General features: G+C 41.0%; 1 protein-coding gene across 1 annotated transcript; it reads right to left on the bottom strand.

Moving 5' to 3' along the window:
* Positions 1 to 482: 482 nt before the first annotated feature.
* On the bottom strand, positions 483 to 17,382 carry LOC122557200 (tumor necrosis factor ligand superfamily member 10-like). The gene is made up of 5 exons (XM_043704637.2): positions 17,113 to 17,382; positions 13,984 to 14,133; positions 3,785 to 3,830; positions 3,293 to 3,373; positions 483 to 1,563 (listed from the first exon to the last, which is right to left on the bottom strand). Exons 1-5 carry the CDS (start codon positions 17,278 to 17,280, stop codon positions 1,130 to 1,132), a joined length of 879 nt encoding a protein of 292 aa, XP_043560572.1. The 5' UTR covers positions 17,281 to 17,382; the 3' UTR covers positions 483 to 1,129.
* Positions 17,383 to 25,843: the final 8,461 nt, after the last annotated feature.

The raw sequence follows: 25,843 nt of genomic DNA, 5'->3' as shown, positions 1-25,843 counted from the left end.
AACCACTAGAAGAGCCTTTTGCCAAGACAGTAGAGGTTATGGAGGTGCATTTTGCTGGGGTTGATGCCGTCAGCCTCTGCTGAGACAGGAGGCGACTACAAGATTGGGTAGAGTGAGAACAGAAGTAGGTGGGGGGGAAGGGAGAGGGAGTACAGTGAGGCTAAAGTGAGAAAGAGGGCAAGGGAAACAAAGGAGGGAGAACAGTTCCATAAAGGAACACACTGCTAATTGGATCCAGGAAGATATGAAATCACTAAAACAATGAATTCCCTGACATAAGTGTGAAATCTTTAGGCTGCATAAGTTTGGAAGAGATTTTCATTTTACTTTTACAATTACACTATTCTCATGTTAGTACACTATTCATTCTTCAAAGTGAATCAGGTTTTAAACACTCAAATGTTTCCAAATAAACCCCATTATTCTATTGTTTTCAATCAACAAGATAAAATCATTCTGTTAAATATGATACAAAGAACTAGTTGAGCAAACATATTTTATTTGGCAGCAACATCATCCTGAAGATAGTGCTTGCTTTTAAGCAGCTTTAACACTACTTTCAAGTCAGCCACTGAGAAGCATGTGATCCCAGCCTGCAGGCATCTTGCCTCAATATTTGTATTCTTCCTTATAGAGAGAGAAGTATGATCATTCTCTCCCTGAGACTGTGCCATGTGGCAAACTGAACAATTAAGATTCCCATTTACCAGTTCACAGTGGAGCACAATAAAGCAAAACATCACAACCCAAAGCCAAAACACCTGAGACAGATCTTCCCCTAATGAGATATATGCCATTGTGATGTTTTTTGTAGTCATGGATCCTGTGCAATTGTATTCAGATTTGTCTTTTTATGGATTCAAAAACATGATTTCTATAAGCCCTAACCTCATTTACCCACGATTCCCATGTCCCTTAATTTCCTGTTCTTATACAAACATCAAGGGAAATCTTACAGTAGGACAATAATTCCTTCATATTGTATCTTTCTTTTTCCTGATTATGAGGCTGTAACCATGTATTCAGGGATATGGTGGACCTGACTCAAAATGTAATTGAATTTAACGTCAGTTATTGTTCTATAAAATTTCAGTTTAAACTGATGTGATCACTGGTTTATTTGTTAACTCTAAAAAATCATGAAAGCACCAAAATATGTTGCCCCCTCATTAACATCTACAGCACTTGCATTTGTTACTTTTATGAATAGTTTGTCCCCTTGCTGCAGTTCAAAGAGGGCTCCTTGAAAACTTGTATATGCATCAAACGTGGACTCTTTTGACCAACATTTCGTGGAAATAGCTTTTGTTAGAAGAATAGGATTGTAATAATTCATGGACTTCTTGTAAAGATACTGCAGAAACAGATTGTATTGTTGATCTTCTCCATTTGGTTCCGGTATATGCCAGAAATAAACTTGGGAGTAGACGTAGTAGATACCATTTCTTGGAATGGTAATTTCTCCATGATGGTATTTTATACCACCTTGATGCACTGCATATCCTTTTACGTTGTTCCAGTAGAGGATATCCTGTCCATCTCCATGAGCAAAATAAGGTGGCACTGCCAAGGAAGTTTCAAAAGAAGGAATTAAATACATTTTTAACAATGATATCAGTTGTATTCTGTGACATAGTTCATAACAGATACTAAATCTTAAAAGGGCAATAGCATTGTATCATATAACAATGGCCTGCAATTTGCTGTTAGTAGCAAAGGAAAAGCTTTCACTGTTCACCTTGTGTACCTTTGCCCAGACATTTGGCTAGTTTGTCTGTGGTTTATCTCATCCTTAGGTGGGACACAAGCATGTCACAGAAATATGACACATTGGAAATGCATGACTGCAATAAACATAAATTCCCAGGCTTCTTGTCAATCTTTCTCTGTGGCAATATAACATCAATCTAGACAAATACGCCTTGGTGCGGAATGATTAGTGCATCCAGCGCATGCCTGTTTTAAACATTTTAAAGAAGACTTCTTTAAAGAGTCATCAACAATGAAGAATACCAAATTGCAGAACTTGGATTTTTGATTCTGGATTGGGAAAGCAGTTATAATGCAGTCATTGATGATGAAAGAGTCACACAGTATTAAACTTCAAATGGTATGCAATTCATGGAGGATAGATAAGTAGTTTTAATGTAATCCTCTTTCCATTCTCAACTGTTACTTTTATTTTACTTTTATTTAGAATTTGTGTGTTTTCTGAAATATGGAGAGCTATGGAAATCAACTGTGATGAAAAGTACGTGTCAGTATTTTATTATTGTTAATGGACATCAACAGTACTAGGGCCTGCAGCTTTGCAAGGCACTTTTACCCAGTAGGAAAAGCAAGTGAATATTAAAGATTTGCCAACAGAGTCCAACTGCCATGTTCAAAAAGAGGTGTCTACAATCCTTAGGTAGCAGGGTGGAACATTATTATCCTTTGCATGTGACCACCAAAGACAAAGTACAGTCAATGGCCCTTTTGTGGTGGAATGATAGTCTCCCTACCCCTGTACCGAGAGATCCAGGTTCATGTCTCACCTGCTTCAGAGGGGTGCAATTAATTAAAAAGGTATTTTTTTAAAAGTAGAGACAACCTATTGAATATTGATGTGAAACCCATTATCAAGTACTAACAATGTTCAAAGAATGAACTTAACTCAAATGAGAAATGACAGTGTTGCAGATCTCAGGTTAAACAAGGGCATTAGGGTCTTTCACTTGGTACTCTGAGAAGTGCTTACGTCTCCTTTGGGCCTACAGACAGTAATTCGTGCTCAGGTCGCCCTTACTCCAATCTTAATAAAAACCATCTCCTGAACCAGTTTTTAAACATTTTTTTTACTGTTCACAGCAACCATCCTTGTGGTATTTCTAAGTGAAAGTGTAAATAAAGTGCCAATGGTATGCCAAACTCTCAAGGAATTTTCAGAAATAAGGCTCAGCTAAAACTAAAAGAAAAAAAATACATATCATCACTCTAACTTCAAAGTCAGCATCCAGAAGTGAAAAGGCAACATGGAATATCATTATGTCACTTTCTCTATAACATTATAATGGATATTTTTAAATATTAAGAATTGTTACAACTCAGACACTACTGACTCTTAATGTTGCAGTATGTTTAATAATTATTTAACTACATATAGGAAAGCTGCCTGAAAATAAGATGGTGAACACCATATTTGATTTGTTCTGAACTCAGAGTGTAGAAAACAAAACATTGAGCTGTTATTCTTTTGGTTGAGAAATATTTACATTTTTACCATTAGAATAATGCACAAGAATTTGCTTACCATTTTTTAGAGGCTTGTTTCTGTGCTGTCCAGTTAAATGGATAGCTGGTTTTTCAGGACCCAGGGATGTTACATTGTGTGCTAAAAAGGAATGAAAAGTGCTTAAATGTTTTTAAAATTTTCCTTCACTAAAAAGTCACTGAGTCTGGATGCATTAACATGATACAATTGCAATGGAAATGTTTCACAAGTCTTACAAATAGATTAACTTTTTTTTTACTCCCTTTTCATAATATGGGGAACAAATAGTGGGGATGCCTCTGGTAAGTAAGGCACTTCCAAACATAGATGAAGTAGTGAACATTGACCCAGTCCTGCTGTTAAGCATGCTCTGACAGTTTGTTCACACTGGCAGAAACAAACAGATGCAGCCCAGGCTTCTCCAGTCTAATAAATTTCTACAATGTACATCTCAAACAGAGTGCCTGACAGTCTACTGGACATCTTCAAAATTATCATGAACCATCATGTCTCTACTTCAGTAAACCTCACCTTTCAATTCCTTGTATATTAAATTCCTCACATCAGATTGCAGACGCTGAAAAATAACGAAATAAAATGAACACTTTAAGGATACATTTCAATTCCAAAGAGTACACACACAAATTGTAAAACTATTTGTTTCAACCTCTTAAATAATTAACTGCCTGCTCAGGTGGCCTTGAACTAAAGGTATTGAACTTGGTTCTCTTCACTCATGTAACAATATAAAATAGCTTTACCTTGGTGGAAAATTTTGTTCATCATGTTATTCTGGCAACATGACTGTACCATATTTAATTGATGAATACACATAGGTCACTTTCAAGGTAACACTGAAAGAATGACAATATCTTTACAAGTCAGATGGTGAATGACTTGGAGAGGACATTATACATTAGAGGTTTTCCTGTATCTGATGCCCATGTTCTTCTATATAGTAGTGGTCATGGGTTTGGAAGATCAGTCAAAGCAGCTTTTGTGAATTTGTTTGAATGTGGTGCAAATCAAATGGGCTGGTTTGTCCGAGATGGTATGACGATTCTTGAGTGTTATTCAGGCAAGTGGGGAGTAATCCATCACACTCCTGAGCTTTGCTTTTTAAATGGTCGCAGGTTCTCCGAATCACAAAATGACTTACTCAATATAGGAATGCAAGCCTCAGACCTGATCTTTTAGTCACTGTATTTATGTGACTAGTCTAGTTCACCTTCTGGTCAATGATAATGTGCAGCATATTGATAGTGAGGGATTCAACAATGATAATAGCATTCTGGATCAGTGGTGCTGGAAGAGCACAGCAATTCAGGCAGCATCCGAAGACAGGCAAAATCGACGTTTCGGGCAAAAGCCCTTCATAATAGCATTCAATGTCAAGGGGGGTGGTGTGATTCTGTCTTATTGGAGATGCTAATTGCCTAGCACGTGTGACATGAATGTTACTTACCACTTGTAAACCCAGGCCTGGATACTGTCCAGGTCTCGCTGCATTTAGACATGGACTACTTCAGTATCTGAGGAGTTATGAATAGTCTTAACATTGCACAGTGGATATTCCCACTTTTGACCTTACAATGGAGGCAAAATCAGTGGAAAAGCAGGCAAATATGGTTGACTCCAAGGCACTTCTCTGAGGAAATCTTGCAGGAATGCCCTGAAGCTGAGACCACTGACCTTCAATACCCACAATTGTCTTACTCTAGGTAGATATGGGAGTTTTCCCCCAAATTCTCATTGACTCTAATTTTGCTCAGGCTTGTTGTTGGCAGACTTCATCTAATAAGACCTTGATGTTGAGTGTGGTCTCTCTCACCTCTACAGGTAGTTCCTTTGTCCATGTCTGAAGCAGGACTGCAATGACATCAGGGACTGTGGCCCTGGTAAAACCCAAATTGAGCATTACTGAGCAGGCTATTGCGAAGCAAGTGGTGCAAAATGGCATTGTTGATGACACCTTCCATTATTTTTCTGATGACCAAGAGTAGACTGATAGAGAGATAACTGACTGCTTTTAATTTGGCCTGCTTTCTCAGACAAAACATACAAGGGTAAATTTCCATATTATCTGGTAGGTAATATGGAAATTTCTGGATTTGGGAGTAAGACCTTGGCTCCAAAAGCTTTATAGACCAGCAGCTCAGCAAAACATACAGGTAAGCTCAAGGGAAATCCTTTTAACTTTCCTTTGTAGTTTTACAGCTGTTAAGATAGCAGTTAGGGCAGTTGCATGTTTCTCCTGGGAGTTCAAGGAGACTTCTTTTGTCCCTGATGACTACACCTGGAAGTGCACCCAACTGAGCTCCTAAGAGGCTGTGTTAGGGAACTGGATCTGGAGCTGATCATCTGAGATGCTGAGCACTTCATAGAGTTTGAGTGACGTGGTCACACCTAAGGTGCAGGCAGAGAGTAGCTGGGTGGCCACCAGGAAAGGCAAAGGGAACAAGCAGAGAGTCAGGACTCCCCTGTGGCCATTCCTGTCGAAAGCAAGTATACTGTTTTGGGTACTGTTGCTGGGTTGACCATTCAGGGGAAAGTAGCAATAGTAAGGTTGGTGGCAATACAACTGGCTCCGGGGCACAGCAGGAGAGGGTAAAAGTAAACAGGACCTTTGTGATAGGAGACTTAATAGTTAGGGGGACAAAGATAGGAGATTCTGTGACTGCAAATGGGAATCCAGGATAGTGTGCTGCTTCCCAGGTATTGGGGCCTGGCATGTCTCAGAGCAGCTGCAGAATGTTCTCAAGGGGGAGGGGGAGCAGCCAGAAGTTATTGTGCAGATTGGCACAAATGATATAGATAGAAATAGGGATGGGGTCCTGCAGAGTGATTATAGGGAGCTAGGAAAAAGGTTAAAACTAGGACCTCGTTAGTGATAATCTCCAGATAATTTGCAGTGCCATGTGCTAGTGAGGGTAAGGACAGGAGGATACGTCGCTAGTGAATTGGTGCAGGGGCAGGGATTCATATTTTTGGGTCATTGGGATCTTTTCTGGGGCAGAGGTGACCTGTTCAAGAGAGACAGGTTGCACGTGAACTGGAGGGGGACCAATATCTTGGCAGCCAGGTTTGCGAGGGAGGATCTAAACTACATTGGCAGAGGGGTGGGGTCCTCAACAGCAGGAAGGCAAGTGCAAGGCTCGATGGAGATACAGTAATCAGAAATAGTTAAGTTGAAGAGACAGGTCAGGCTGGAACACCACAGGGAGCAAGGAATGCCTGTTGGATTAAATTGCATTTATCTCAATGCAAGAGGGCTGTCAGGTAAAGCTGATTAACTCAGGGCGTGGATAGGTACGTGGATCTGGGATATTATAGCATTACAGAAACATGGCTAAGGGAGGGACAGGACTTGCAGCTTAATGTGCCAGGTACAGGTGCTTTAGGCAAGACAGACATAGTGGTAGGAGGGGAGGGAGGGGGAGTTGCATCTCTGATTAAGGCAAGTATGACAACAGTAATCAGAGATGAAATAAATAAAGGATCATCCAGTGAGGCTTTGTGAGTGAAGCAAAGAAGTAAGAAGGGAATGGTGATGTTCTTCGGGTTGTACTATAGAACCCCAAATAGTCAATGGGAATTAGAGGAACAAATATGCAGGGAGATTAGGGAGACTTACAGGAGCAATAGGGAAATTGTAGTAGGGAATTTTAATTTTCCTAACATAGACTGGGACTGCCAGAGTGTTAAGAGCTTAGATGGGATGGGATTCATTAGGTGCACTCAGGAAAATTTTCTCAAGCCATATATAGAGGGTCCTACTCGGGAAGGGGCAAAACTCGACCTACTCTTGGGAAATAGGGCAGGACAGGTGATGCAGATGACAGTGGGGGAGCACTTTGGGACCAGTGACCATAATTCCATTCATTTTAAAATAGTTATGGAGGGGGACAAATCTTGTCCACAGGTTCAAGTTCTGAAATGGGGCAAGACAAATTTTGATGGAATTAGGAGCTTGCAGGGAGTGATTGGAGTAGTTTGCTTGCAAGTAAAGGGACGCCTGGCATGTAAAAGTGAGATGGTTAGAGTTCAAGGTCTATATGTTCCTGTGAGGTTGGCAGGAATAGGAAACTCTGGATGACAAGACTTATTGAGGCTTTGACCAGAATAATGGAGGCATAGTTCAGTACAGGCACCTTGGATTTGGGAATCCCTGTAGGTAAAAAGGGAATACAGGAGGTTTACTGAAGAAGGAAATCAGGACAATGAAAAGGGGGCACAAGGTAGCCTTGTCTGAGAAGATTAGGGTGAATCCAACGAGGTTCTTTTAGAATATTAAAGGAAAAAAGAATAACTATAGAAAAGCCTGGGAATTATAGACCTGTAAGCTTAACATCTGTGGTGGGTAAGTTACTTGAGAGGTTTCTGAGGGATAAGATATACATGCATTTGGAAATACAGGGTTTGATTAGGAGTAGTCAGCATGGCTTTGTGTGTGGGAGATAACGCCTCACAAATTTGTTAGAATTTTTTGAAGAATTGACCAGGCAGATGGACGAGGGCAGGTTAGATCGCATGCAAAATGGATGCAAAAATAACTTGACGGTCGGAAGCAGAGAGTGGAAGGATGCTTGTCAGACTGGAGGCCTGTGACTAATGGAGTGCCTCAGGGGTCAATGCTGGGCCCATTACTGTTTGATATCTATGAGAATGTACAAGGCATGACTGGAAAATTTGCTGATGACATTAAAATAGGTGGCATCATGGACAGTGAGGAAGGATATCAGAAATTGCAGAAGGACCTTGATCAGCTTGGGAAATGGGCCAAGAAATAGCAAATGGAATTTAACATAGATAAGTGTGAGGTCTTGCATTTCAGAAAATCAAATCAAGATAGGAATTTCATGGTGAATGGTAGGGCCTTAAGGAGTGTAGTGGAACAAGAGGGACCTTGGAGTTCAGGTGCACAGTTCTCTGAAAGTAGATCATAGGTATTCAGGGCAGTGAAGAAGACTTTCAGTACACTAACCTTCATCAGTCAGGACATTGGGTATAGAAGTTGGGAAGTTATGTTGCAGCTGTACAGGATGTTGGTGAAGCCGCATTTGGAATATTGTATTCAGTTTTGGTCACCTTGTTATAGGAAGGATGTTATTAAAATGGAAAAGACTGCAGAAGAATTTTATAAGCATGTTGCCTGGACTCAATATTCTGACCCAGAGGGAGAAGTTGGACAAGCTAGGACATTTTTCTTTACAGAGTATGAAACTGAGGGGGCACCTTAGAGAGGTGTATAAGATCTTGAGAGGCAGGGATAGGGTGAATGCACTCAGTCTTTTTCCCAGGTTTGAGGAATTGAGCACTAGAGGGCATCAGTTTAAGGTGAGAGGGGAAAGAATAAAAGGGAACCTGAGGGACAACGGTTTTTAGACAGAGGGTGATACGCATATGGAAGGAGCTGCCAGTGGAAGTGGTTGAGGTGGGTACATTAACAACATTTAAAAAGCATTTGGACAAATACATGGATAGGAAAGGATTAAAAGTATATGGGCCAAATGCAGGAAAGTGGATGGACATTTTGGTCAGCATGACCAGTTTGGGCCAAAGGACCTGTCTCCGTGCTGTAGGACTCTATGACTCTATGTACATTGACTTAAACTGCTTGGCTAAGGGCATGGCAAATCTTGGGGCATAAATTTTCAGGATTATTGTTGTAAAGTTGTCATGGCCCCAAGCCTTTGCAGTATGCAGGTCCTTCAGCCATTTCTTGATATAAAATGAACTGTATCAAATTGCCTTAAGACTGGCATCTCTAATGCTAGAGACCTCTAGAGGAAGCCGTGATGGATCATTCACTCAGCACTTCCAGCTGAAGACTGTTGCAAATGCTTCTTCCTTATATGTTGCACTGTTGTACTCAGCTCTCAAATCACTGGGGATATTTATGGTGTCTCCTCTTCCAGTGACTTGTTGAATTGTCCACAACCATTCATGAATGGTTGTGGCAGGACTTAGATCTAATCCATTGGCTGTGGAATCACTTAATTGCTGCTTATGTTGTGTTGCAGCTTCACCAGATTGACACCATTGTTCCTGGGCATGTCGTCCTCCACTCTTCATTGAACCAGGATGAACACTTGGAGTTTGACTATGATCACTGTGATCTGGTGACCATACATCCTTCTAGAGAGGGACACATTGTTCTTTGTAGCATATGTTTGACAAGTTAGTTGTTTTGCGGCTAATTGCTGTCACTCAACATCACTATGCAATCACCACCATTAGAATTTACTTCCTTCCTCTCTTCATGTACGACTGATGTGTTTTCTGAGCTGGCTTTTGTTCCTTCTCAACACATCATGATCAAGAATGACATTATAAGTTATGAGCTGATTGTTTAATCTAGAAATCTTTACTGGTATCCAAATATTGGATTTCCAGTTCATACAGTTTGCTTAATGTGCAGTTGTGATAGTGGTCTACCTGCATGCTCATCTTGTATCTCTTTTATTCTCCTCTGACTTTGAAGAAGAATATCTCATGTCTCAGAATGACAAGATCATTAATTTTGCCTTCGGAACATCAGTTGCGCAGAGCATGTTAATCCTTTTCCACTGATGTTACGTGGAAATGCAACCTGGTAATACAAAAATCTTGCTTTGTTACTGACCACATAATGGCAGCACGGTGACACAGTGGTTAGCACTGCTGCCTCACAGCGCCGGAGACCCGGGTTCAATTCCCGCCTCAGGCGACTGACTGTGTGGAGTTTGCACGTTCTCCCCGTGTCTGTGTGGGTTTCCTCCGGGTGCTCCGGTTTCCTCCCACAGTCCAAACATGTGCAGGTCAGGTGAATTGGCCATGCTAAATTGCCCGTAGTGTTAGGTAAGGGGTAAATGTAGGGGTATGGGTGGGTTGCGCTTCGGCGGGTCGGTGTGGACCTGTTGGGCTGAAGGGCCTGTTTCCACACTGTAATGTAATCTAATCTAATCTATAATCATTATACATTAGGCAACGCACCATCCATTCTGCATTAATATTTCAGTATGGTTGTGGGATGGCAGTGTAATATAGGTCACTTCTTACTTGCTACACATATTCTGGAATGGTCTGTCATTGTACTGTAGTCTACTGTCAGATGTAATCTATTCCAGGGCAGTAAATAGACTGAAAATAGCACTTTCTGGATTAGTGATGCTGGAAAAGCACAGCAGTTCAGGCAGCATCGGAGGAGCAGTAAAATCGACGTTTCGGGCAAAAGCCCTTCAGCACTTGCTGCAACTACACACCTGTGCATACTGGTAGTCATGTCGCTGTTGGAACATTGGTATCTACCACACTGATGATTTTGGGAAGACATGATAACCTTACTTATTGGCATTGTAGTGTGACTCCACAAATGCACAGAATTGGTGTTTCATTATATTCTGCCTGACTTTTGGGGGTTGTATACTGAGTGTCAGATACTTCGGCACATATTGGCACTAAGCATACTGCAAGACATGTTTGCACTAATTCCTGTGTCGATTTTAACTTTTAAGGTGTATCATATTGCATTTTCAGGACAAATGACATTCACGATTAATAGCTTCTCATGATCTTACTATGTGGTGTGTGAGGTTAACAACTTTTTGAAAGTTACTTTTTGTTGGAGCTTTATTGATGTGTTTGTGTTTAACATTTTTCTTGCTCTTAGTGTTGTAGTTTTGCACTGTCTTGTTGGTCATCTGTATTTTGTTTTCGGGTCTGGCTAGGCCTTTGGAACCAGATCCCTAGCACATGCATGACTAGTGTCCCTTAGTGACACTTATTTTATAGATGAAGGAAAACTGGACAATATGATAAACTGTATTGGTTACATACTTTATTGGTTTGGTACACTTTGCTGATCACTGAAATAGCTGGAAATGTGTTGCTGGAAAAGCGCAGCAGGTCAGGCAGCATCCAGGGAACAGGAGAATCGATGTTTCGGGCATAAGCCCTTCTTCAGGAATGGGGAAAGTTTGTCCAGCAGGCTAAGATAAAAGGTAGGGAGGAGGGACTTGGGAGAGGGGCGTCGGAAATGTGATAGGTGGAAAGAGGTCAAGGTGAGGGTGATAGGTCAGACTGGGGTGGGGGCGGAGAGGTCGGGAAGAAGATCTCAGGTTAGGAAGGCGGTGCTGAATATGATGGATTTGACTGAGACAGGGTGGGGGGAGGGGAAATGAGGAAACTGGTGAAATCCGAGTTCATCCCTTGTGGTTGGAGGGTTCCTAGCCGGAAGTGAAATAGTGTTGGATGCATGAAATTATCGAACAGCTTCATTCGCGAATTTTGAGAAGATTTGAGAACCTCAGGTTGAGGTTCTGGATGTAAGTTTCAGCTTCATTCTTGCTATGTGGGAAACTGTTTTTTTCTGTGTTTATTTTGTTACATATTCTTTTAGAAGAGCTTTGTACTTTAACCATTTAAATTACAGTCACTTTTTTAAAAGAGAGGGAAGTTTCTAATTTGAAAGAACTTCGATTTTAATTACAAAGATAGTAACTCTGTCTTCTGGCTGGTTAAATCCTAGCTACAGATTTTGCTGATTATCCAACTTTATTCATGTCCAGAAGCTTTGGTTGACCTTCAGTGTGTTTTCCAAATATCTACACCTTGAAATCTTGGACTTTATTTTAATAGACCGAGAGACACAACTGCTAACCATGATATACATTTTGTTTCCAGAAAAGTATATTTATCTGATGCAGTAATGCTAATGTTACCTATTGTGACATAAGAAACTGGAACATGGATGACATGGTATTAAATGATCCAAGATCTGTTTATTATCATTGACCAGAAAATGAACTGGAATAGCCATATAAATATAGTAGTTCAGAATACTGCAGTGAGTAATGCACTCCAGTCTCCCCAAAGCCTATCCACCAACATTCCCTCTAAGCTGCATGGCTGCACAATGCACAGCTTCTCCAATGTTCTGTGCATGGGATCAGCATCAGCACATCAATTGCAGCTTTGACTTATAGTTCTGGATGTTGCTGCTATACATCACCCCAGGAGGCCCAAACAGCTGGTAAGAAAATTAGTGGAAACCCTGCTGTCCACCATCTACAAGGCACAAATCAAGAATAAGATGGAATACTCCCCAATTGTCTGTTATCGGAGTGCTGCTCCAACAACACAAGAAGCTTGACACCATCCAGGACAAAGCAGCCTGTTTGTCGAATCTACAAACATCCAATCACTCCATCACCAACATTCAGTTGCCACAGTGTGTACTACGTACAAGATGCATTGCAGAAATTGACCAAAGATCCTTTGACAGCTCTTTTCAAAGCTATGACCGCTATCATCTAGAAGGTGAAGGGCAGCAGATAGATGGGATAACCAACCGTGCAATTCTCCCTCCAAGTCACTTACCATCCTGACTTGGAAATACATTGTCGTTCCTTCAGTGTTGCTAAGTCAAAATCCTGGATTTCCCTCCCAAATAGGATTTTGGGCCTAAGTACATTACATGGACTGCAGCAGTTTAAGAAGGCAACTCACCATCACCTTCTCAAGGGCAATTAGAGATTGGCAATAAATGCTGGTCCTGCCAGTGATAGCCTGTTTCTCCCATGAGTGAATAAAAAAAAATTACAGCTCACTAATATATACAAATATTATATTCACAGGTGCATCCATGTCTGGGCTAATGTTAAGATATTTGGTTACAGAGACGAGTAACATGCTTCTTTAGCTTATCAACTTTAACTGGCCACATGTACATGGAGTCTGAGATCTTTAGACCTTCAGGTCACATACTATGATACAGTGATGATATCATGCATATGTTATTTAAAGGTATACTTATATACCATGTGTCTTAAAGGTACATTCACTGTGAGACACAACAGATCGATTGCAAAGTATTGCCAACTGGTTGCTAATTCAACTTCACCACTACTAAAAATTTGACCAAGATTCTCTAACAATTAACTATTTTCTAATTATTTTATAATGCTATCATCATCCACATTCATAAACCTCAATTTTATTCAAAGCTCTGTCAGCTTATTCTGCCTTTGATTGTCTTACCTATTCACAGTACTGTTCTCATTGATGTAAGTAGTCTTCCTGACCAAAAATATCCACCGGAAGTTAAAACTCCAGGTAATCCATACAAATACCTGAATTCTGTGTCCTAACAAACAACCTCCCTCATACATCCACTTTTGAAGATCCTCAGACTGAAAAATTTGGAAGATTGATTTATTATCTCACCCCATTTTGTTTTGCAGAGTCCTAATGTTATTTCTATACTCCTCTGAATCCAGTCTCTTTTGCTCCCTATATCACCAGCAGGTAACCTTCAGCTACTTCCATCCTACTCTCTGGGATTCCCCAATGCTCTCAATCTCACTTTTAGCAACCTTTTGAAAACTCATCTCTTTCAGCATTTTTTTCTTTTAGTCTACACTACCAGCATCTTTTCCTTATCAAGTTGGAAAAGGCCTTCTTTCATCAAAGGTCCAAAATAAATAACTTTTCATTGTTCTTTTGAACATTAATTTTTCCTGTTAATTTAGCCATTTCTTCAGCATAAACTACATTCATTTAATACAAGGAGACTAAATAGATAAGTATTTATTTTTCTGTAAATGTTCAAAAAGGCCAGGGCTCTAGGTGGGGCAAATTGGGTTGGAATGTCTGGTCGACATGGATGAGTTGGACCAAAGCGTCTGTTTCTGGGCTGTACATCTCTATGACTCTTAAAAAATTAGGATGAAAATCAGTAGAATATTTACCTGGTTGATCAGAAAGTTAACATTCTTGATCCATCTGTCACACATAAAATCTTCAATGGCCATGTCATTATCTCTTAAATTATCGATGTAGGAATTCAAGTACTGGAGACATCGTTCTGGATAGTTATCAGAATTTAATTTCTGTTGCATCTGGTTATGACAAAGACAGAATTATTAAATTTCTGTGCTCAACGTTGTTATGATTTTCCTTTTGCCTCCTCCAAAGACAGTAGTGGCTGGTGCTGTGAAGTATTGATAACCCAGGATATCACAGAACAGCTGCAGAATATTCTTCTGTGGTTTGGAGAAAAGCGAGAGGTTGTGGTCACATTGGTACTAATAATGTTAGGTAGGAAGGGGAATGTAGTCCTGCAATTAGCAAGTAGGACCTCTAAAAGTAGTAATTTCTGGATTACTCCAAGTTCCCTGTGCAATTGACTATAAAATTGAAAGAAAAACAAAATGAATGAATGAAAACAAGGCTGGAGTGATGGTGCAGTAGAGAGGGCTTCAGAAGCCTGGAACACTGGAATGGACTCTGGAAAGCTGGCAGCTGTACAAGTCAGAGCTGAAAAATGTGTTGCTGGAAAAGCGCAGCAGGTCAGGCAGCATCCAAAGAGCAGGAGAATCGACGTTTCAGGCATAAGCACTTCTTCATTCCTGAAGAAGGGCTTATGCTTGAAACGTCGATTCTCCTGCTCTTTGGATGCTGCCTGACCTGCTGCGCTTTTCCAGCAACACATTTTTCAGCTCTGATCTCCAGCACCTGCAGTCCTCACTTTCTCCTAGCTGTACAAGTCAGACAGCTTGCAACCAGAACAGAGCCGAATTTGAAGTCTTTCTGGATTTTATTGTGCTATTGGGGAGGGTTTAACCTGTGTGTGAAGGGTGTAGAGGAACAAAACTTAAAGGAAATTATCGAGGTGTAAATAACCTAGAGTAGTTATAAGCAGGGTCTTTACTTACTCTATATAGTCTTGGTTAAAAATCACACAACACCAGGTGACAGTCCAACAGATTTATTTGCAAGTACAAGCTTTCAGAGCGCTGCTCCTTCATCGCTCCAAAAACCTGTACTTCCAAATAAACCTGTTGGACTATCACCTAGTGTTGTGTGATTTATTTTTTAAAACTTTGAACTCCAGTCCAATACCGGCACCTCCACATCATATATAGTCTTGGATAGTGGTAGTGTCAGGGGCAGTGAGGGGCAAGCATTCTCATATCATGTGCAAAAGAATCTCCTACAGCAGTTTGTGTCCAACCCAGCAAGATAGGAGGCACAACCGAACCATCCTTTAGAATGAGATGATCCAAGTAGACCAAGTGTCATTTAAGGGTCAATGCTGATTGTGGCATAAGATTGAGGATGATGATGGAAAACAGCATTCAATCACCTGACAGAGAGTACGCTTAATGGGACAAGAATAGAGCTGAGCCAGATAGACTGAAACCAAAAGTTGGTAGGAAAAGCAAGAACTGAACAATATTTTCAAAGTGGAGATACTGAGCACTTTCCTCAAAAGGGAAAATTATGACAAACAAACCTGAATACCCTGGTTGATAAGGAGATAGAAAGTAGATTAAAGAAAAGGTTTGCTAATGATAGGGCCGGGTAGTCAATACAATTGAGAACCAAGTTGACTACAGGGCATACGGAAGGAAGATGAAAAAGCAAATGAGCAAAGCAATAGGGGATTATAAGAAAAGACTGGCAGCTAACATGAAGGGAAATCCCAAAGTCTTTTATAAGCATATTAATTGTAAAAATGTGGTAAAATGAGTGGGGCCAATTAGGGACCAAAATGGGGATTGGCATATGGAGATAAAAGCCAAGGCTGAGGTATATAATAGTACTTTTGCATCTGTCCTTACCTGGAAGACCATGGTGATGGAGGAGGTAACTTAGTCACAATGATGAAATGAAAAGTGAAGCAAGCTTAAGTTCTTCAACTGACATACCAATCAGTGCTGATTTTTAAAATGCCTGGACAGGACCATCAAAGAAATTATTCCAACATTAAATGGGATTGCATGGGCATGTTGAAAAACTATGATTTTGGAAGATTGTGATGTTTTGTCCAGTTGTTTTTGTAGAATTGACCGCATGTGGGTTCATTATAACATACGTGCTGTCCCTGTACAAATTTCAATATGCATAGCTTTTAGAATTGAGTGTGTGGATTTCATTGTACATCAATGGAAATTGTACGTGTGTGCTTATGCAGAATTTCTGTACACAGCAAACTGATTCGGTGTAAATTTCGATGGAAAGACAGTAATAACGCAAGGACATTCGCGGAGAGCTACTTAAAACCTGCAGAAAGTAATGTTCAGCTTGAAACTGGGTGTGAATGTACCTATACCAGTTACAATTAAACCGGTGTCAAAAGTTGAAACTGTATCTACGTGACTTTCAGGACAGAGGTAGAACGGCTTTATGTAAAAGAATTTCTTCTGTAACTCGGTCAGATGAAGGCTCTCTGCACTCGAAACGTTAAATCTGTTTTCTCCCCTCTCTCTGTTACAGATGTTGCCATTCCTGCGGAATTTCTGCCACACTTTTGTGTTTTTATTTCAGATTTCCAACATCTGCAGTTCTTTATTTCTATTTCATTGTAATGGTTGGTTGTACACGAATGTGATGGTGGAGTTGAAGAGTTGTGTTGACAATAACAGGGCGGATATGGACTCAGGATTCAGAATTCCCCGAACCCCACCTATTTTGAAAGGCGTCTGAACTAAAATGGACATGGCGCATTCGAGCAGTTGCTGCTTTCGTTTTCCATAAATCCTAGTCTTTAATTCAATCCTCTACATACACTTCTTACTTGTACAAACTAATGGATTCCAGACTTACATAAACACAATGAAGCAGTTACAAATTGCAACACTTTTTTAAAATAAAAGTACTGTTGCCGAACAGTGCTGAAAATTTCTTGCGCGACAACCTCTTGTTTTGACGATTTTTTTGCAATCCTAAATTGTTCATACTGCACGGGGCGAGCTTAAAGTTGTCAGCCATTCTGTATTTAATACTGTCCGGGGTGACAGCAGTTTCTTATATAAATAAACTTCTCATCCGTCTGTGTATTGGATCTATTTTACAACAGTTGGTACTGTTCTTACCTGGTCAATCTGATCGGTGAAGTAACAGAAAAAGTAGCAAGTGACACACATTTCTGCAATGGCTGTAAATCCCAACAAGAGCGTAACGATGTGCCATTTTCTCTTTTCAACAGCCGTGCACTTTTCCTCCAGTTTTTGATAACTGTAATCCGTCGGAGGCGAGGACATTTTTGTTGAACTTAAGGAGCGACTTTCCAGCAGGTTGCCTGCAATCCACTGAAACTGTGGCAAACAAAGGCCCAGCGTTTCTGCGCTGAGTGACGCTAAAGACTGGGAGTGGAACCAAAGACACTGCTTCCTAGGGGTTGCCTCATTCCCATAAAGCCAGTCCTTTGTGCCTTGGAGACTGTTGTTATTTACCAACGCGTTTAAAGTGATTCCGAAAGCTAGCACAGTAAATCTGGTTAAACTCAGGGTACGTTTCAGAGAAAAAGAACTACAAACTTTTTCCAAAATTAGAAATCCGGATTTAAAATAGCTTTTGAAACAAATAATAAAAGCAAAATCCGACAGATAATGAAGATCTGAGATAAAAGTAGTGCTGGAGAAACGTAGCAGGTCTGGCAGCATCTGTGGAGAGAGAAACTTTAAATGTTTCCAGACCAGTGACACTCTACTGACACTGTATGTTAATTTCTGTCCACAAAAAGGAGACATCCAAAATGGCCAATTATTGCTTTCTCAGTCTACTCTCAATTGTGAGCAAAGTGATGGGCCATGTCATTGATAATTTAGATCAAAGTGGTGCTGGAAAAGCACAGCAGGTCAGGCAGCATCCAAGGAGCAGGAGAATCTTACCTGCAGTGCTTTTCCAGCACCACTCTGATCTAAACTCTGGTTTCCAGCACCTGCAGTCCTCACTTTTGCCATGTCATTGATAGTGCTATCAAGGAGAATTTGCAAAGGAATCTGATGAAGAGTCATACTGGACTTGAAGCATTGACTTTATTTCTTTCTAGATGTTGTCAGACCTGTTGACTTTCTTCAGCATTCCTTGGTTCAGGCTGCCAGCACCCACGGTACTTTGTCTTCCTGCAAAGAAACAGTTTGCTCTTTAAAACTCAGTTTGGGTTCAGCCAGGAGCACTCAGCTCCCAACCTTATTACTTCCTCGTTCCAAATGTGGACCTGAACCTCTCGAGATAAGGAGAGAGTGACTGCCTTGACATTAAGGCTGCATTGACTGAGTGTGGCCCTGAGGAGTGCTGGCAAAACTGTGATAAATGCAAACCAGGGGAAAATCTCTGCTCCATACCTAGTATAAAGAAAGATGCTAGTGCCTGTAAGAGGTCAATGACCTCAGCTCCAGGACATCATTGTTGTTGTTCCTCAGGCTTGTGTCCCAGGCTGAACAATCAGCAGCTGCTTCATAAATGACCTTCCCTACATCATAAGGTCAAAAATGGGGATTTCTGTTGATCAATTTCAAAAAGAAAATCCAGAATCTTTCATGGCTCCTTAGAGACTGAGCCAGTCTGTGTACACATGCAGCAAGAGTGGACGAACATCCAGGCTTGGGCTAAAAAGTGGCAAGTGACATAAAAGTGGCAACTGTCAGGCAATGACCATCTCCAACAATCGAGAATCTAAGCACCACCCCTTGATAGTCAATGGCATTATCATCGCTGAATCCTTCATTATCAACATCCTGTGTGTTATAATTGACCAGCGGTGACTGAATTGGACCAACCATATAAATAAAATGGCTACAAGAATAGGTCAGAGGTGAGGAATCCTGCAGCAAGATTAACTTAGCTAACTCCCAAAATCTGTTCACCATCCACAAGGAGTGAGTCAGGAGTCTGAATTAATACTCTCTACTTGTCTGGATAAGCAGATTTAACAATGCTAAAGGAGATGACACCATTAAAGACAAAACAGTCCACTTAATTGGTACATCATGCTTCAACTTCAACATTTAGTCCCTTCATCATCATGGCAAAGTAGCAGCATAGTGAACCATCTACAATATGCACTGTAGTAACAGCCTCCTTTGAAAACACTTCCAATCCCATGATGTCTACCAGCTAGAAGGACAAGGGAAGCAGATGCATGTGAACACTATCAACTGTAGATTATCTCCACATTACTCACCATCTTGACTCGGAACGCTCTTTAAACTCAAGAGCTGTTGCAACAACTATTTATTTATTTTGGGATCCACACTCAGTAAGAAATCAATGATTTTCCCTCACCTTCGCTGGGCTGAAATCCTGGATTGACTTCCTAATAGCAATATGGGTATCTCTTCACCCCAAGGACTGCACTGGTTCCAGGAGATAGCTCATCACCATCTTCTCCAGGGAAATTAAGAATGACAAAAGATGCTGGCCTAGCCAGCTATGTCCACATTCTAAAAATGAATTAAGAAAAGTCACGCACCATCTTGAGCATGAACTATAATGCTGTTCCTTCACCATTGCTGGATTCAGCCTGGAAATCATTGATTTACAGTACAGTGGGTTTACCCACAAAAGAACTGCAGCAGCTCAAGAGGGCATTTTACTCTGACTTTCATTGGGATAATTAGCAATAATGACATAAGTCAATGAAAAAAAATCTCTCCATGTGATATCAAGGAACACCTGAAGATGGATGTGGCTCTGGACCTTAAAAACATTCTGGCAATAGTACTGAGGACTAGTGCTCTGGAATTTGCCACACCATTAGATTAGATTCCCTACAGTATGGAAACAGGCTCTTCAGCCCAACAAGTCCACACCGACCCTCCGAAGAGCAACCCACCCAGACCCATTCCCCTACCCTATATTAACCTCTAATGCACTTAATACTATGGGCAATTTAGTATGGCCAATTCACCTAACCCGCACATCTTTGGATTGTGGGAGGAAACCAGAGCAAACCCATGCAGACACGTGGAGAATGTGCAAACTCCACACAGACAGTCACCTGAGGCTAGAATCGAAAGATGGAAAAATGTCCTGTTCATAAAAAAAAAAGTGCCAAATCCAATCTGGCCAGTTAGCAGCCCATTAATCTACCCTCAGTCATCACAAAAACGAAGAAATGGTGAATAGCAATACTATTAAGTGGGAGTTACTCAGCATTACCTTGCTCACTGACACCCAGTGCGCTTTCCACCAGGGACACTGAGCTTCAGACCTAATTGCAGCATTGGTCAAAACATGGACAGAAGAGCTGAATTCGCGAGTTGATGTGAAAGTTACCACCCTTGACACCTCGGCAGGATCTGATTTAAATCTATCCACTGGTTGGAGTCCTACAAGAGAAGCAGTATTGGAGGCCACTCATCTAAGGCCTAAAACATTTCTATAGGAATTCAAGTTTTGTGTTCTAAGCCCACCATCTTCAACTGCTCCATCATAATAAGTTTGGAAGTCATATCATTCACTTTTCCTCAGATTCTGAAGCAACAAGTGCCCACATGCATTAACACCCAGACAACATTCAAGTATGGATGGTGGAGATGCAACTTACATTCAAGCTGTACTGATGCCAACCAATGAGCATGTCCAAAAGGAGAGAATCTAACCTTCTTGAAATTCAACAGCGTTCCATCATTGAATTCACCACCTTTAGTGTCCTGTGGATTAACATGGACCAGAAACTGAACTAAACCATTCATATGAACACTGTGGCTGGGAAATTTGCATGGAATTACTCACCTTCTGACTTCCCAAAATCTGTCCAGGATTTAGAAGGCAGAAGTCAGGAGTTGGTGGAGTCCACTTGCCTGGGTGAGTGCAGTTATAATACTCATGAAGTTAACCACAATTAAGGGTGAAACAGATTGCTTTATAAGCACTCCATCCACCATGCAAAACATTCACTCATTTGACCACTGGCAAACAATGACCACTGTGGCCATACACAGTGCAACAATTCATCAAGGCTCCTTCCACACCACTTCATAAAAGAATGAAGGAAGCAGACACTTGGGAACACTACTACCTGCAAAATTTTCCCTTTAAGCCACACACCATCCTGATCTTAAATCTTCAGCAATTAGGGATGGTTAACAAATGCTGACCTTGCCAGTGACCCATGTTGTGTGGAATTACGACTATGTCAAATGGAACAGACTTTGAACACATCCAGCAACTGAACATTGAGCTGCTGTAGGCCATCAACAGCAGTAAAATTATACTCAAAGGCCATCTGCAATGTCATGGCCTGGCACATCTCTCACTCCATCATCACCATCAAGCTAAGGAATCAATACTGGTTCAAAGAAGAATGCAGGGCAGCATGCCAAGAGCAGCATCAAGAAAACCTGACAAATATGTGTCAACCTGGTGAAGCTACAAGACAGATTACTTGCACACCAAATGGCACAAGCAGCATGTGAAAGATGCGCTAAGTGATTCCACAACAAACAGATCAGACCCGAGCTCTGCAATCCTGCCACATTTGACTCTGAATGGTGGTGGACAAGAAAATAATTTGCTGCAGTAGGGGGCTCCACAAATATCCCCATTGTCAAAGATGGCAAACCCAGCAAGTCAGTGGAAAAGATAGAGCTGAAGCATTTGCAACAATCTTCAGCCGGAAGTGCTGAGTGGATGATCCATTTTGACCTTATCTGCAGGTCCCAGCATCACAGATTCCAGTCTTCAGCTAATTCGATTAACTTCCCATGATATCAACAAACAGTTGAAGATATTGTGTACTATAAATGCAATGGGCTCGGAAACATTCTGGCAATAATACTGAAGACTTCTGCTCCAGAACTTACTGCTGTCCAAGATGGCTACCAGACTAGTTTGCCTGAGGTTGTCACGATGGTCACACCTTCTCAACTTCACCCATCACCTGAGGCATGATGACCTTTGGGCTAAAACACCACTAGTCATGTCTCTCTGAAGACAGAGTAGCCATATGGCCCTCAGACTATGGTGGCATTATCTTATTTTAATTTTACCAGACTGGCATCCAATAATAATACATATAATACATAGAGTCATTGAGTCATAGCGAGGTGCAGCACGGAAACAGACTCTTCGGACCAACTGGTCCATGCCAACTAGATATCCTAACCTACACCAGTCCTAGTTGCCAGCATTTGGCCTGTATTCCTCTAAACCCTTCCTATTCATATACCCATCCAGATGCCTTTTAAAAGTTGGTAGAAAGTGAGGACTGCAGATACTGTAGGTCAGAGACAAGAGTATGGTGCTGGAAAAGCACAGCAGGTCATAAGAGGAGCAGGAGAATTGACATAAGCATCCCCACAACGCCGATTCTCCTGCTCCTCGGATGCTGCCTGACCTGCTGTGCTTTTCCAGCACCAACTCTCACCTTTTAAAAGTTGTAGTTGTACCAGCCTCCACCACTTCCTCTGGCAGCTCATTCCATACACGCACTACCTGCTGCATGAAAAAGTTGCCCCTTAGGCCCCTTTTAAATTTTTTCCCTCTCACCCTAAGCCAATGCCCTCTAGTTTTGGACTCCCCATTCCAGGGAAAAGACCTTGTCTATTTATCATATCCATGCCCCTCATGATTTTATAAACCTCTATAAGGTCAGTCCTCATCCTCTGACGCTCCAGGGAAAGTAGCCTCAGCCTATTCAGCCTCTCCCTGTAGCTCAAATCCTCCAACCCTGGCAATATTTCGGAACTCTTTCAAGTTTCACAACATCCTTCCGTTGGAGGAGACCAGAATTGCACACAATATTCCAAAAGTGGCTGAACCAATGTCCTGTACAGTCGCAACATGACCTTCCAACTCTTGTATTCAATACTATGACCAATAAAACAAATGCCTTCTTCACTATCCTATCTACCTGCGACTCCACTTTCAAGGAGCTATGCACCTGCACTCCAAGGTCTCTTTGTTCAGCAACTGTCCCCAGTTACCCTCCCATTAAGTGTGTAAGTCCTGCTCTGATTTGCCTTTCCAAAGTGCAGCACCTTACATTTATCTAAATTAAACTCCACCTGCAAATCTTCAGCCCATTGGCCCATCTGATCAAGATTCTGTGTTACTCTGAGATAACCTTTTTTTGCTGTCCTCTACATCTCCAATTTTGTCATCTGCATACTTACTCTACCTCCTATGCTCACATCCAAATCATTTATGTAAATGATGAAAAGCAGTGGACCCAGCACTGATCCTTGTGGCACTCCACTGGTCATAGGCCTTCAGTCTGAAAGGCAACCCTCTACCACCACCCTCTGTCTTCTATCTTCAAGTGAGTTCTGTGTCCAAATAGTTAGTTCTCCCTGTATTCCATGAGATCTAACCTTACTACTATTTACCATGAAGAAACTTTACCAAAGCCTTACCGAAGTCCAAATAGATCATGTCACTGTTCTGCCCTCATCAATCCTCTTTGTTATTTCATCAATCCTCTTTGTTATTTCATCAAAACATTCTATCAATTTTGTGTGACATGACTTCCCACGCACAAAGACAGGTTGATTATCCCTATTCAGTCCTTGCCTTTCCAAATGCATGTAAATCTTGACCCTCAGGATTCCCTCCAACAACATGCCCACCACTGATGTCAGGCTCACCGGTCTATAGTTCCTTGGCTTTTCCTTACCATCTTTCTTAAATAGTGGCAACACATTAGCCAACCTCCAGTCTTCTGGTACCTCACCTGTGACTATCGATGATACAAATATTCCAGCAAGGGGCCCAGCAATCACTTTCCTAGCTTCCCACAAAGATCTAGGGTACACCTGATCAGGTCCTGGGGATTTATCCACCTTTATGTGTTTCAGGCATCCAGTATTTCCTCCTCTGTAGTATGGACATTTTTCGAGATGTCACCATCTATTTCCCCTCATTCTATATCTTCCACATCCTTCTCCACAATAAACACTGATGCAAAATACTTGTTTAGTATCTCCCCAATCTCCTGCGGCTCCACACAAAGACTGCCTTGCTAATCTTTCAGGGGCCTTATTCACTCCCTAGTTACCCTTTTGCCCTTAATGTATTTGTAAAAACCCTGTGGACTCTCTTCAACCCTATTTGCCAAAGCTATCTCATGTCCTCTTTTTACCCTCTTGATTTCCCTCTTAAGTGTACTCCTACTGCCTCTATACTCGATCCCTCCTGTCTATACCTGACATATGTTTCCTTCTTTTCTTTAACCATAACCTCAATTTCTTTAGTCATCCAGCATTCCCTACACCGACCAGCCTTGCTTTTCATCCTAACAGGAATATACTATCTCTGGACTCTCGTTATCTCCTGATGAGTGCAGCTCCAACTCAAGAAACTGAAAACCATCCAGCACAAAGACCTGCTTGACACCACATCCACAAATATCCATTCCCTCCACTAATGTATAGTAGAAGCAGTGTATACCATCTCGAAGTTAAATTGCAAAATTTCACTGAAGCTCCTTTGGCAGCACCTCCCAAACCACCACCACTTCTATCTAGAAGGACAAGAGATGAGAGAACACTACCACCTCCAAGTTCTCCTCTGAGTCAGTCATCATCCTGACTTGGAAATAGATTGCCGTTCCTTCATTGCCACTGAATTAAAAGCCTGGAATCTCTACCCTAATAGCATTATGGGTCTACCTACACTCAACAGACTGCAATGTTTTAAGACGGCAACTCACACCCTCCTCAAAGAAATGAGCACTAAGTGCTGATCCAGCTCGCAAACCCACATGCCATGAATGAATAAAGACCACAGTTCTCTTCGGTAATTAAGCTTGGGCAACAAACGCTGGCCCAATCTGCGATACTTACATAAATGCAATATTAACTTGCCCGAAATAAACAGATTGACATTTACTTGAGTAAAGTTAATGAAGGAATTTTGAAAGAGTGTACTCAAATCTGTAGATATATAAGACAAATATTCTGAGTAAATAATTTTGAAAGTGTCATATATTGATAAATCTTACCAACTGATGTTTTTTAATTACTGGGAGGATTGGGGGAAGCAGCAAATATTGCATCAAAGAACTACCGAACTTTGTAGCACAGAAGGACCAACTTGATCTACTTTAATTTGGCTGGGATGTTTACAATAACGCAGAATGCTCCACGTGCCATATAACATTGAAAGTAATCTGAGAATTGTAGTACAGGAATTAATTTTCATTTTTTTTCATGACACTTGTTTAATAATTGAGAATTTTATTTTTCACAGAGCTATCAGTAGATAGATATTTTTAAATTCCATTTAATAGATATAGATTTACAATAATGTTACCATTATGCAATTCCTTGGTGGGCAATTTCCTGTATTATGTAAGGTCTTTAGTTAATGAAAACCGATATTCTTTAAACACACTTTGTCCTTTTATTTCAATTTTAACTACAGTAAATGATATTTCCCATTAATATAAATTGCAGTGCTGACTAATACATATTGTCCTGTCCTTCATCCATCCTCATTATAAGAATGCACATCCATCCCCATCACCTTTGTCTTGTCAACATTGATCAGGAAACTGTATTTCCCATTGACTTGCTCAAGATCTTCCTTTAATTCCTGCACTGAGTTAACAAGTAAGATAATGTCATCAGCAAATCAAAGATTAAAACCTCACGGCCAACCAATCAGCAGCCCACGTTTGTATTTTTCAGGTTATCATATTAATTTCTGCTTGAATATTGGTCAACTACACAGACAGTACATATCCCTGACTGATAAGTATTATCTGGAATAGCTTCACTCAGGATTGTGGCCACCATCTACAGACCTGTAAACATATTCATTGAGATTACACGGTCCATGGCTATTGAAGATTAAAGTTAAAAATTAAACACATTTACC

Source organism: Chiloscyllium plagiosum, unplaced genomic scaffold (assembly GCF_037043375.1).
Source record: "Chiloscyllium plagiosum isolate Xiang-an unplaced genomic scaffold, Cpla_swu_hap1 HiC_scaffold_11, whole genome shotgun sequence".
NCBI lineage: Eukaryota > Metazoa > Chordata > Chondrichthyes > Orectolobiformes > Hemiscylliidae > Chiloscyllium > Chiloscyllium plagiosum.
The sequence above is the reverse complement of the archived record's forward strand: the minus strand, read 5'-3'. Positions and strand labels throughout refer to the sequence as shown.

What these genes read in the sequence shown, in the direction of transcription:
- LOC122557200 (XM_043704637.2), bottom strand. Translation starts at nt 17,280, where the DNA reads ATGTCCTCGCCTCCGACGGATTACAGTTATCAAAAACTGGAGGAAAAG. An exon ending in TCACCGATCAGATTGACCAG is followed by an intron (nt 14,134 to 17,112) that starts GTAAGAACAGTA and finishes TGTCATAACCAG; the next exon opens with ATGCAACAGAAATTAAATTC. An exon ending in TTAACTTTCTGATCAACCAG is followed by an intron (nt 3,831 to 13,983) that starts GTAAATATTCTA and finishes GTTATTTTTCAG; the next exon opens with CGTCTGCAATCTGATGTGAG.